This window comes from Amblyraja radiata, chromosome 19 (genome assembly GCF_010909765.2).
Source record: "Amblyraja radiata isolate CabotCenter1 chromosome 19, sAmbRad1.1.pri, whole genome shotgun sequence".
Lineage (NCBI taxonomy): Eukaryota > Metazoa > Chordata > Chondrichthyes > Rajiformes > Rajidae > Amblyraja > Amblyraja radiata.
The window spans coordinates 19200166-19213834 of record NC_045974.1 but is presented as its reverse complement, the minus strand read 5'-3'; the positions used below and the strand labels follow the sequence as shown (position 1 = coordinate 19213834).

The window sequence follows — 13669 nt, the reverse complement described above, 5'->3', positions numbered from 1 at the left end:
TTGGTATATTGACTACCTTTAATCAGGGTATTGAGTATATAAGTTAGGACATTATGTTACAGTTATACATGTTGGTGAGGCCACATTTGGTGTATTGTGTTCAGTTTTGGTCACCCTACTTTAGGAAGGATTGCATCAAGCTGAAAAGAGTGCAGAGAAGATTAATGAGGATGTTTCCAGGATTCGAGGACCTGATGCATAGGGGGAAGACTTGGCTAGGATTTTACTCCTTGGAGTGCAGGAGGCTAATGCCCCTGCCCCACTTAGGAAACCTGAATGGAAACTTCTGGAGACTTTGCGCACCATCCAAGGTTTCCGTGCGGTTCCCGGAGGTTTTTGTCAGTCTCCCTACCTGCTTCCACTACCTGCAACCTCCGGCAACCACCTGCAACCTCCGGGAACCGCACGGAAACCTTGGGTGGGGCGCAAAGTCTCCAGAGGTTTCCGTTCAGGTTTCCTAAGTGGGACAGGGGCATTAAAGGGTGATCTCATAGAGGTTCATAAAATCATGGGAATTGATAGGGAGAATGCACAGTCTTTTAGACAAAATAGGGGAATCAAGAACCAGAGGACATATGTTTAATGTGAGAGGGGAAAAGATTTAATAGCAACTTGAGGGGGCACATTTTGGGTTGTTGGAAACTGGAATGAGGATACAATAACAACATTTAAAAGGCACCTGGACAGTTACACAGAAAGATTTAGAGGCATCTGGGCCTCATGCAGGCAAAAGGCTCTAGCTCAGATAAGGCATCTTGGTTGGAATGGACAGGTTGACCTTAAGCACCTGTTTTCATATTAGATGGCACTGTGACTTGAGTACAATCAAACCATTCGTAAATACAAAGGGAAAGGAGAGTGCAGAATATGGTGTTAGAGCTAAAGATAAACTGCAGGTAAATAAAATGCAAGGACTGCATAGAGGTAGATTGGAAGATCAGGACTGCACCATTAGATTATGGGAGGTCCGGTCAATTGTCTGATAACAGCCTGGTAGAAGCTCTCCCTGAATCTGGCGGTTGTGTTTTCAAGCTTTTACATCTTCTGCCCAACGGGATAGAGGAGAAGAGGGAATGACCATATGTGAGTGGTCCTTGATTATGTTGACTGGTTTCCCAAAGCAACGCGAAGTGTAGATGGAGTCAATAGAGGTGAGAGGCCAGTTTGCACAATGGGCTGGCCTACATTCACAACTCTGCAATTTCTTGTGGTCTTTGGCAGAGCAGCTGCTTGTGATGTATCCGGATAGTATGCTTTGTATGGGGGCATCTGTAGAAACTGGTAAGAAGGTTTGCACTTGCGCATCATTTTGGATGTTCCCAAAGCACCAAGCAGCTAGATAAGGATTGAGGTGCTGCTGTCGTCATTGTTGAGTTATATTGATGGTTTGAGAAAATGGCATTTCTATGATTCAGATTCAGCTTAGTTTATTATCATATATACCAAGGCACCATGAAATTCCTTGTTCACACAAAGCTCACAGAGCAAGCAGTATACATACAGCAATGAAAAATACATCAATAAATACAATGATAATGCAAGTGTTGTAAGATTGTAGCATAACCCAAAGCAGTGCAAAAGAAAAAATAAGTACAACTAATAAACAAAGGAGGAAGAATTGAGTAAGAGTTCATGGCAGCACCTTCAAGAAGGGGATGTGAAAGAGATGGTTTAGTTAAGTTTTAGTTTAAACAGGCCCTTCGACCCACTGATTCTGCGCTGACCAGCGATCCCCACACATTATCCTACGCACGCTAGGGGCAATTTACAATTATACCAAGCCAATTAACGTACAAACCTGTAGGTCTTTGCAGTGTGTGAGGAAACCGGACATCCCAAAGAAAACCCACGCAGGTCACGGGGAAAACCTACAGATTCCGTACAGACAAGCACCCATAGTCAGGATTGAACCTGGGTCTCGGGTACTGTAAGGCAGCGACTCTACCGCTGCGCAATCATGCCGCCCTGTTTAGGAACTGATAGCTTGTGGGTAAGACGTTGTTCTTCAGTCAGAATGTCCGAACTTTCAAGCTCGTATCTTCTCCCAGAAGGTAAGAGACGTGAGCTGAGAATTGCCAGGGTGGCAAACACCATTGGCGATACTTCCAGCCTATTTGATGCAACATGACTTGAAGCTCCCAAAGTGCAAATTCAAGAGCTGTTTGAATTGTGGCATAACAATTCTATGATTGTTAATTCAAATGTCAAGTCCTGAGGAAATGCCACTTAATGATAATATATTTCTTCTTGGTGCCAAAGGTTTTAATCAATGGCTGCTTAATCATCATTCACTATAGGGTAGGATGTTTAAGAATTTGCACTCACAGACATTTTGGGTGTGTGTAAAATGGGCTGACATTTCATCATCGCCTGTTCTGTATCAGTGAATCACTGGATGAGACAATGTGAAACTATTGTACATTTAATACCAATAAACAGAGAGGTTGCGGCTGCAATGATGTTGGTATAAAATGATGGAGTAATATAGAGAAAAAATGCTTGTTTTTTACCTTATCTATGTTCCTAAAGGTGTGAGCGACACAGTTGGTAGAACTACAGCTGTCTATGTGGAGTTTGTATGTTCTCCCTGTGACCACTTGGATTTCATCTGGGTGCTCCAGTTTCTTCCGGTCACCCCTGTGGACTGAACACAGATGACCCGCAAATTGATCACCCATTTTGATCTCCAATTTTGAGGAGGCCACATTATGAAATATGAATGCAGTACATTAAATTGCAAGAAATGCAAGTGAATGCTACTTTACATAAAAAGCCTTTTCCTGTTTCTCAATGGTGAGAAGGGAACAGATGAAAAGATGGGTGTTACAGCTCCTGTGGTTGTATGGCAAAGTGCCAAAAAGTAGGTGAGTGGTAAATGCTGGCGATGGAGGATTGGACCAGGGAGTTGTGAAGAGAACTGCCACTTTCAAATGCTGAAAAGGCAAAGGAATTATGTATTTGGTGGTGGTATTTCATTGGAGTTGGTGTAAATTATCTGTTGAATGCAAAGACTTGTAGGGTAGAAGGTGAGGATCAGAGGAGATATGGCGAGAGCAGAGGTGAGGGAAATGGCTGAGATGTGGTCAAGAATTCTGTTTTTCTTGATAGAGGGGAAGCCACAGTTCAGGAAGAGATTTTGGAAACGTGTGCGGAATGCATCATCGTCGGAGTAAATAAGACGGAGACGAGGAAGGAAGAATTGCTGAAGATGTGTGGCTGTCTTTTTGATACTGTTCAAAATGGATTTCTGTCTCTGTGACAAATAAAAAGCATTTACGCCAGAAATACATTTACCCCTGCTTTTATATTCTAGTCCTCTCAAAATGAACGATGGCATTGCATTTACCTTCCTTTCTACTGATTGAACCTACAAATTAACTTTTTGTGATCTTGTATCTTGTACCTTACGCTTATAAAGTAATAGATTTGAACTTTTTGTCTAAAATAACTATTGAGTGTTACTTGTATTGGTTTATTTTTAAGCCTTCATTGAAACACACTAAGTTGCTGCAATTAAGAATGTGTGCTCGGTAATCAGTTCCTCAATTGTTAAACCTATATGACATCCAGTAAATGATTTACATTTTAGCTTCAACATGCCTCATGATGACAGCTTCAAGTGTAAAGAGGCTGGAGTGAAACCTCAATATCACGTTATGGCTCCAACCTTGAACTACCACACCAACCCATGGACCTGGTCAAAGTGCAGCCGCAAGTACATCACCGAATTTCTCGAGTATGTTTACTTCAGGTACTCCATATGCCTTCCTTTGAACGTATAATGTACCGCACAAGATTTTGTGTAAGGTGTCTAAACCTGAGCAAAAACTAAAATAGTCGGGGTTGAGGATGACTAACTACCAAGTCATGTCGTCGAGTCAAGGCAAGTCGAGTTTATTGTCATATGCACAAGTACAGTGAGGTACAATGAAATCTTGCTTGCAGAAGCGTCACAGACATGTAGACTCGGATAAACACAAAAAAAGGCAAATTATGCAAAAATGATGCTTAAGATTTCTAAATAAAACTAGGTGAACCATAGTATTCTGTTGCTGAGGTAGGAATAGTTTTCTGTAGATCGCGTCAAGAACCTGGGGCGGCACAATTGCACATTTGGTAGAGCTGCTGCCTCAAAGCACCAGAGACCTGGGTTCGATCCTGACCTCGGGTGCTGGCTGTGTGGAGTTTGCATGTCGTCCCAGTAACCCCCTAGGTTTCCTCTGGGTGCTCCAGTTTCTTCCCAAATATGTGTGTTTGGAGCATAATTGGCCTCTGTAATTTGCCCTTAATGTGTAGCGAGTGGATGCAAAAGTAGGATAACATAGAACTAGTGTGATAGTCAGCATGGACCTAGCACGTCAAAGGACATTTTCCATGCTGTTTCTTTGAACTAATTAAACCTGATGGTTGTAGGAAAGTAGCTGTTCCTGAACCTGGTGGTGTAGGATTTCATGCTTCTGTACCTCCTGCCCCATGATAGCATTCAGAAGAGGGCATGGTCCAGATGGTGGGGACCCTTGATGATGGGTGCCACCATCTGGAGCATTTTGATGCTGGAAGGGCTGTGCCTATGGTGAACCAGTCTGAGTCCACCACCCTCTGCAGCCTCTTTCATTCCTCTGTGTTGGAATAAGCTGTACAAGACCAACATGCAACCAGCTTGTCTCCAGACTCTTGAAACAGACACATCATTGATTATCAGATAGATAGTGCAAAGGATGTTTTCAGAACTTCCTTGGAAAAAAAACCCCCAACTTTAACCGTTTGCTGTCAATATAAAGTGGCAACATCTCTGGAGATTGCGACACATTTTACTAGCAATGGGATTTTATCTTGACAAAGTCATCTCTGTTTCTTTGCATATTTTTGGAGGGAAAGAGGTATCATAGGAACAGCTGCTGTGAACTTTGGTTGCTAGGAAGCAGCGGGGTGACCACCAGCCACCCTCAAAAGCCTTTTCTCAAGTTGGGAAATGTCTTTTGCAATTAGATTTTCCCCAGACATGACCCTTTGATCTTTTTACTCAGCTCTGCTACAGTTTGCAAACCTTTTTATCAAAGCTCTTCTTGTTGACAAGTGAAAACTTAGCTTCCTGTCAGGGTTGATGCTCAGATGAGATACTTGAGCCACAGATGAACTGAGCAACTATTTAAAGTAGAATAAAATTAGCTGGAAGTAAAACCTACCACCACTGTCTGTTTCGGACAGAGGTACTGCACAGCAGCTGCAGCTGTCACGTGAAGGGGGTTCTCTATTGACACACTACCAGCAGTGTTATTGTGCAGTCTTTATAAAGTTATACAGGATGTTTGCCTTAGATTGATTGCCACTTGATGTGAAGTGATAACTTCCCATCATCAATTTCTCGTGGCCGTGCAGCTCAATAAATGAACTGGCCAGGAATAGGGCAACGTTTCCATGCAGAGGGTGGTGGGTGTATGGAATGAGCTCCCAGAGGAGGTACTTAAAGCAGGCACTATCGCAACATTTAAGAAATATTTAGATAGGTACATGGATAGAACAGATTTAGAGGGATATGGGCCAAGCGCAGGTAAGGTGGTACTAGTGTGGATGGGACATGTTGGCCAGTGTGGGCAAGATGGGCCGAACAGCCTGTTTCCAAGCTCTAAGACTCTATGACACTAAGAAAACAAGGGCTACATCATGTTGCTGTGGTTCCAATTCTCTAACATACAGCACTACCACTCTGCCCTTCATTTCAACTCAAATCCATAACCCTCTTTGGACGCTGGACATTATCACAGGGTGCAACTCTACTGAGCAGTCACTGGGTCACCTGGAGTGGTGTTTGAGCTGTGCACCTTCTGGGATGGGAGCAAAAGGGTGGCGATGTAAACCACATTAATGGCCAATAAACGGTGACATCACTAGTGCAGCTTTTGCAGCGTTGTAGGTTTCTACTGGACAGCAATGTGGGAATAGATGATACTGTAGTCGTGTTGACATGTGTAAAAGTTCCCCACATGGCTTACTCCCGTCTTTGCCAGCTGGCAGTACTGCTCATCTGCCTACCCTCTCCCTCCAAGATACATGCTGTTCTAATCCAGGAGCTGAATTAGATCCTCTTCGTGGCTCTGGTGTTGAAATGCTGGAATTCCCGAGCATCTGCTGCAGTGGTAGTATCTGCATTGCATATATTTCAAAAATTTTAGAAGACCCATTACTATCTCCAGAGCAATTTTAGAAGACCCATTACTATCTTCTCCAGAGCAATTTGTTATGGGCAAAATCTGCTGGTATGGTAAAATGGCAGGAAACGTATTGATTTAATCTTTGTATTGAAAAATGGAATAAAGCTCCCAAAGTAATGACTTTACTGGTGTCGGTTGTAACTGTTTGCACAGCTGATTGACATCTTCCACACGCTGATATGCTGACACAGTTGCATTTAAATTCACCTGAGTCTGCCATGCACAACTCGGGCAGCAATCAGAGCTACAATTCAAGCAGCATGGAGCCACGTAACCCTTGTAGTTTCAAGTCATGTTGAGTTTCTTGTCACATGTATGTAGAGTGAGGTACAGGTACAATGGAAATCGAGCTTGCAGCAGCATCACAGGCACTGAGACTCGGATAAGATCCAAAAAATAATAAAATCCATGTAAATTATACAAGAAACAGAAAAAGAAAAAGACTGTGCAAAAACAAGACATGTGCAAAACACAATTTAAAAAAAAGTTAATAGTAGTGCAAGCGATGATCCAGTGTTCTGTTGCAGAGGTGAGATTAGGGTTGTGCAGGTCAGCTCAAGAACCTAATAGTTGTAGGAAAGTAGCTGTTCTTGAACCTGGTGGTGTGTAACATCTGGACCACCTGCTCCATGGTAGCAATGACAAGAGGGCATGGCCTGGCTGGTGGGGATCGTTTTTGATAGATACCATCTTCTTGAGGCAGCACTGCGTGTAGGTACAATGGATGGTGGAGAGGGGTGTGACCAAGATAGGTTGAGATGAGCCCACCACTCTCTGCAGCCTCATGCATTCCTGTGCTTTGGAATTGCCATTCCAGTCCATGATGTACCCGTCCAGATACTTTCTACATACAGCTGTAGAAGTTCACAATTATTCAGTGACAAGCAACTCTCTTTGAATTTCCGAGAACATAAAGGTGCTAGCGTGCCTCTTTCATAGTTACATCTATGTACTGTTATGTTGGGTAACCCTGTCCGCTGTTCATCCAGAGGATTATGCAAAGAGAGTGCTTCGTTTCGAATAGGACCAATGGTATAAAACTCGTAACCAGTCCAAGCTTTCTCCCAGTCTCTATACCACACCACTTGGTCACAGTAGTCTGAAGAAGGATCTCGACCGGAAATGTCACCTATTCCTTTTCTCCGGAGATGCTGCCTGACCTGTTGAGTTACTCCAGCTTTTTGTGTCTAACTTGGTCACAGAATGTTACTTATGGATTGTTCCTGTGTATTTCTAGCACTGGTTATGGAGAATGCCTTCTTGATGAACCTGTGGTGAGGAACTATGACCTATCAGCCCAGTTACCTGGTCAAATCTACAACGCAAACAAGCAATGTGAACTTATGTTTGGATCAGGATCACAAGTTTGTCCCTACATGGTGAGCTATTTCATAATCTTTCGCCAAGTGTGTCAGTATCTTGTACAACAGCTGGATGAAGCTACAGCATATGACATTTCTCTGTCTATTGATGGCAACAAATTGTAGATGTTGTATATGAGAACCTAATCCAGAAAATGTTGGAAATACTCCCTGAATGTATCTTGCTTCCAACGGAATGTTTACATTGTGCAGAGTAAGCAGAAACTCCAAAACTGCGCACACCAACATGTTAAAATGCGTCAAACCTGTCACTTTCAGTTTTTACAGTGAGATCACAGATGAGTGGTTAACTTGCACTCAGCTGGTGTGTCAGTCAGTGAATTCTTTCAAATAAGCTGTGTGTCTCCATTTTTAATTTTAAGCAGTCTGAACCTGCGTTCCCTGGCCTTGGGAAATCTGCAGCATTACAAGCCAGTGTGATTCCTTTGTGTCCTCACTGTAATCTGCATTTGATCCCCTCCCATCAGGATCCCCTCCCAATAAACAAACATTGCCAACAACCCCTGTTTTCCTCATTTCATGCAGATCCAATTTATCCAAGATCAATAATGATCAATTTCCTTCTCCTCAGCCCTCCAGTTCCCCCCCCCCCCCCTATAATCCCACAAACTCGACACCATGATCTGCACCTTCTCCAACCACTCCAACAAACTTGCAGTCGCCACGGCTTACTCTCCCTTGAACAAACTAAACCCACTGCCGCTGATCCTAAGTGGGAGCCTCAGTTTCCCCTCACCAGTAAACAGCCTAGTCTACCAGTGGTAGAGAATTGGAGAAAAGAAAGTTCAAACAGATCCCAGAACTAAAAACCCCAGGTGTTAGCAAAACCTAAACAATCAGATTCCCAATTTTACTCTCCCAAACCGCTCAGAAATTATGTCCCAGTAAAAATGAAGGCTCATGTGTTTTATTGGAAACCATTTCACTATAAAACCCTGCCATAGACTACCATTGATATTGGATTTTACCAGCCCTGTGTAAGAGTTATTTTACTTTGCTGTCTGTGAGAGGATTTTCCACAGGGGGAATGGAGGCATGGCACACATGATTATATTCAAGTAATTGACTTTAGCATTAGTGGTGCAGCTGGTAGAGCTGCTGCCTCACAGCTCAAGAGACCCTAGTTCGATCCTGAGCTCGGGTGCTGTACGTGTAGAGTTTGCACATTCTCCCTGTGACTGCATGGGTTTCCTTCAGGTATTCTGGTTTCCTTCCACGCCGCAAAGGCGTGCAGGTTTGTAGGTTAATTGGCCTTTGTAAATTGCCACTAACGTATTAGAAGTGGATGAAAAAGTGGGATAACATAGAACTAGTTTGAAATGGTGATCAATGGCCAACATGGACTCGATGGCCAATGGACCTGATTTCATTCTATAACTCTAAACTTCGTAAGCATAAACCTTCCTAAGTAATCCACTGAACAACAATTTTGCAAATAGTTCTTTAAAGAAAAAATAACTGGAATTAAAGCAAAAAATAGCAGCACAATTGACAACCCATATCAGGGGTTTATGCTCGGATTTCCTTGTGGAGGTGTTTGGTCCCAACTGATCTACTGGTACATCTCAAGGTGCAGTGTGTCATTAAAATAATGCAATTGATCAACAAATGTACAAACGACACATTCATCATGTTAGTTTTGTTTTATTGTGAATGTGCTGGTAATCATGTGTAATAACATGACCCAAATATAAAAGTATTTTTTTCATCTTTGATTAAATCAAAAATAAGCTTTTGAAAGTGTAAGCAGGAAGTGCTGTCTTTAATTCTAACTGTGGTAATCCAATTTTGTGTTCTTTGATCATATCAGTAGTGTGACATTTTTAACCGATGCCCCTTGAGGCCTTTTGAGATAGATGTAAAGGTTATGTGTAGTAAAAACAGAGCAGGAATTCTTCATGGGAGCTTAGTAATTATTTCTTGGCATTGAATAAAAATATCTATTTGATTATTATGCCATAAGAATATTAGAAATGAAATCCAGAGTTAGCAAACAATCCTATGAGCCTGTTCAATAGCCAACTGTTCCCCATTACTCAACATTCAATAAACAAAAATTCCACCATTGCATCTTATAGTGTCGATAAATATGCGACAGACAACATCCACGTATCTAAGTAAAAGACATTTGGACAAAAACCTTTTGTTGTTGATTGTGGGATCAAATTGACTTTGTAACGTTGTAAGTGGCCAGCATTTATCTCGTGCTGAATTAGCAATGGAGTGATTCGCAACACCCCACGGTGTGTAAGCTGCTTAATAACTGAAAGTATCTGCCCAAATCCTCAAAATATTAAACATGACTGGCATTTGTAGTATTTAAAGGTGTATACGTATAGCTAAGTTCCTGTTACGAATAATTTTGATCTTGCCTTTTTAGAGGTATTCCGTTGATACAAGTGGACGCAAATTAAAATGTTAGAAATATGAAATAAACATGAAAATTGCTGGAAGTACTCAACGGGCCAGCAACCATAGAGGCAGAGGGACAATTACCTCTTGTATTGTGTTGGAAAGTACTGCAGATGCTGTTTTTTTACCGAAGATGGAGACAAAATGCTTCAGGTTCCTTGCAAAACGTCACCTATTCCTTTTCTCCAGAGATGCTGCCTGAACTGCTGAGTTATTCCAGCATTTTGTGCCTACCTCTTTTGTATTGTTTTATTTCATATTTCCATACAAAATAGAAGGAAGCCACTTGACCTATTGCGGTCTCTGGCAGGTCCCAGAAAATTCCCAACAATCCTTCTCTTCCCTCGTACCTAATTGCTAAATGTCAGGACCTTCAATATGCAGTCATACAGCATGGAAACAGGCCCTTCGGCCCAGCTCGTCCATGCTGACCAAGATGCCCATCTAATCCCATTTACCTGCAATTTAATGTGCTTTGCTGGGATAATGGGCAAGAATAACTTGACAAGGGAGGTGTTAATGTTCCTCACTACATGATTTGTAATTATTTGTCATATGATCGCCTCAGCCTGAGACAAATAGATGTGATAATGCGAGATTGCCAATGTTATTCTTCAGCTTGTGTTCCCTCCATTTGTTTCTTACCCTGTAACAGAGAATAGCAATCTAATTTCATTTGAATAAGCTGATGATTAAGTAAGTGTGTCTTTATTGTTATTAAATCATAATTGAGTTACCACATTACAAATGAGCTCATTGTCCACACAGAAACAATGCAAGCGTCTGTGGTGTACAAGTGCGGAAGGAGTGCACAGGGGCTGTCGTACACAACACATGCCTCTGGCTGACGGGACTGAATGTGGCCATGGGATGGTAAGGTCTGAATGTTGATATTCTGTAGGGGAGGGATGCCTGCACAAAGGAATGACATTATTTTGATATCTGGTGCTTTGGACTATGGACGACTGATGCCTGTGAATGGGCAGACACAGTTATGCTGTTACAACTGAGCAATAGTTCACCACTTGACCAGCTCGGTGATGTCCAATGAGCAAATAAGCTGTTTAGCTGGTTTAGATTCAGTCAACTGAGAGTGGAGGAGGGGTCCCTTCATCAGCTGTAGTACCCTAGAGTTTGCAAACTGTGTTATGATGTCCTTTATTGGAAATATTGTTATTGTGCCTTATGTGTTTCATTTATTGGGTAAACGGAAAATGTGCTTTCCAGAGTACAAATGTTTTTGAATGGTGAAATGGCAATCTGCGGTATATTTAATCAGTAAGAAAAGGTAGAATTATAAGCCAATAGAGTTGAAAAAATATATATCCGTTGATTCCAAGATGTTAACTGAAGATAACTAACTGAAAATTCTTTGATTTTACAAAGTTGACTAGATGTACACTGGTGGATCAGGCAGGGGATGGGCATATTTAGGCTCAAAATGGACGCTCTCCCTTCATGCGATGGTCACAGTTTGCAGGCAGATTTAGGTTAATGTTCAGTTCTGTAACGAGTCCAAAGGGCACTGAGAGTCAGTGACCCCGGAACTGAGAATCAGTGACCCCGGGCACTGAGTCATGACCCTAGGCACTGAGGGTGGGTCAGTGGACCCTGGCACTGAGGGTCCATGATCCCAGACCTCTGCGACCTTGGTGGTCCCGGGCTCCGGGAGAGGTTCAGTGAGTGACTATCTTGTCGAGGGACTCCAGCCAGCAGAGTGACCCTCACCCCAGGACTGTAACTGGGAGTGACTGCCCACCCCTGTACTCCCAGCTGGAAAGTGGAACCTCCACTCAGGACCGGCAGGAAGAGTGACCAACAGGAACGGGAAGCAAGTTATTACACCATATTTTACAGTTCCAAGTGGAAACACATGCCAACCTTCTGCTACAACCCCTCTCCTCTGGTTCGACATTAAGCACTTTGAGGGAAGGACTGCATTCAAACCTCAGTCAGACTGAAGACATTGCTAAAAATTGTACGCCTTTTGTTTCATTGTAAGTGAATGGTGGTGGCTGTGTAGAGGGGCGAGGTCGAAACAATGGCGCTCTGTATTGTGTGTTTGCTGATTATATAGACCCCAGCATAGAAGCATCCACACACTAATGCTATTAACGGTTTGAGTTTAGCGGGAGTACATAATTGGATTTCATTGCTATTGTTCATGTGAATGAGATACTTGGTCTGGATTACTTTCATTCACATACCTACAAAGCAATGTAATGATGTCAAGTTAAATGCATTTAAGTGGATATCTTTCAAAATACTCATGTTTTCTTCTTCCTCAGGTGTGGTAATGTCCTCTATTCATAAGGGGAGGGTTTAAAAGGTGTGCAAAGCGACCATGGCCCCTGTTCTACCTATAAGCGTGAATGTACTAAGATATCGTCTGGAACTTAAGCTTGGATGGTTTAAATAACCAAACCTTTATGCAGTCAAAAGCAGATACACACAAAGCAATTTGGGTGTAAACTCTCCATTTCCAAAGTATAGGATCGGTATTACGATGTACACAATGGGGCTTTCATTTAAGAATTGCCCTACAGAGCTCCCTTTACTGTCAAAGCAGTGAGTGGGGATACATTGTGCAAAGTTATGTTCTGGGTGGATCGGTCCATTGAAAGTGCTTGTCAACAGTTTCAGAGGAGGTTCAATCTACCCGCTCTCTCTTCCCAATACTTCCCATTTTACCATGATGTCAGCACTTGGTCTACATATTAAAAAGGAGACATTTTATCTGCTGAATAATTATGAAGTATAGGTTGGGCAATGTATTAATCTATCCTCTTTTAAAACAGTAACAAACAAGGAACTCAGTGGATCAGGCAGCATCTGGGAAGGGAAATAGGCAGACGAGCTTGCTTCTTCAGTGATGGAGTAGTGAGGAGATAGCTAGTCGAGTGAGTTGAAAAGAAGAGGTAGGGCTAGCTAAAGTCGTCGAGTTGAGTATATTCTCATATGGACACCCCACCCCTTCCCCTCACTTCTTTCTACCAGCTGTCTCCCCTCAACTCCATTTGTCAACTCCATTTGTCTGAAGGAGGGTTCCGAATCGAAACCTTGTCTGTTCATTTCCCTCCATAGATGCTTCCTGGCCTGCTGAGTTCCGACAGCAGATTTACAGGGGGATTTACAGAGAGATTTACACAGACATTTTTGTGGGATTTTTGGAACAATCTTTATTTAAATCCTACTCTTTTTCTCTCATCTCTTTATCCAGTAGATCAATAACTGCATTGGTGCAAAACAATAATTTCAACTATTTTCTGCACCTCCCTCCCCATCTGGATAGAGCAAGAACAGAGTTCCCTTGGTCTTCCCTTTCCCCACCACCAGTCTCTGTATTCAACAGATCATGCTTCGCAATGTCCAACAGCTCCACCAAGATTCCTCCACCAGATGCATCATTCTCCTCTTTAGGCATTCAGTGGGAATTTCTCCCTTCACAACTCCTTGGTCTGCTCTTCCCACCCCACCAACCACCCATTGTTGTTTGGCACTACCCATACAAACACATGAGATATCAGCACTATCCAACAAACAGTCTTTCCAGGTGAAGCAACAATTCACTTGCACTTCTTGCAATCTAGTGTACTGCATTCAGCGATCGTGGTGTCTCCTCTACATAGGAGAAACCAAACACAGATGGGACGTTTGCTTTGC

General features: G+C 42.6%; 1 protein-coding gene across 5 annotated transcripts in view; it reads left to right on the top strand.

Annotated features, from left to right (window-relative positions):
• Positions 1-13669, top strand: part of adamts20 (ADAM metallopeptidase with thrombospondin type 1 motif 20) — a 281403-nt gene that overhangs the window by 91294 nt on the left and 176440 nt on the right. For 3 of the 5 annotated variants that reach the window (XM_033037845.1, XM_033037843.1, XM_033037847.1), the window contains 3 exons: positions 3590-3751; positions 7450-7591; positions 10775-10879. In XM_033037845.1, coding sequence (XP_032893736.1) covers positions 3590-3751; positions 7450-7591; positions 10775-10879 — 409 coding nt within the window. The remainder of the gene's footprint in view (positions 1-3589; positions 3752-7449; positions 7592-10774; positions 10880-13669) is intronic. The other 2 variants (XM_033037846.1, XM_033037844.1) reach the window with 1 other exon arrangement.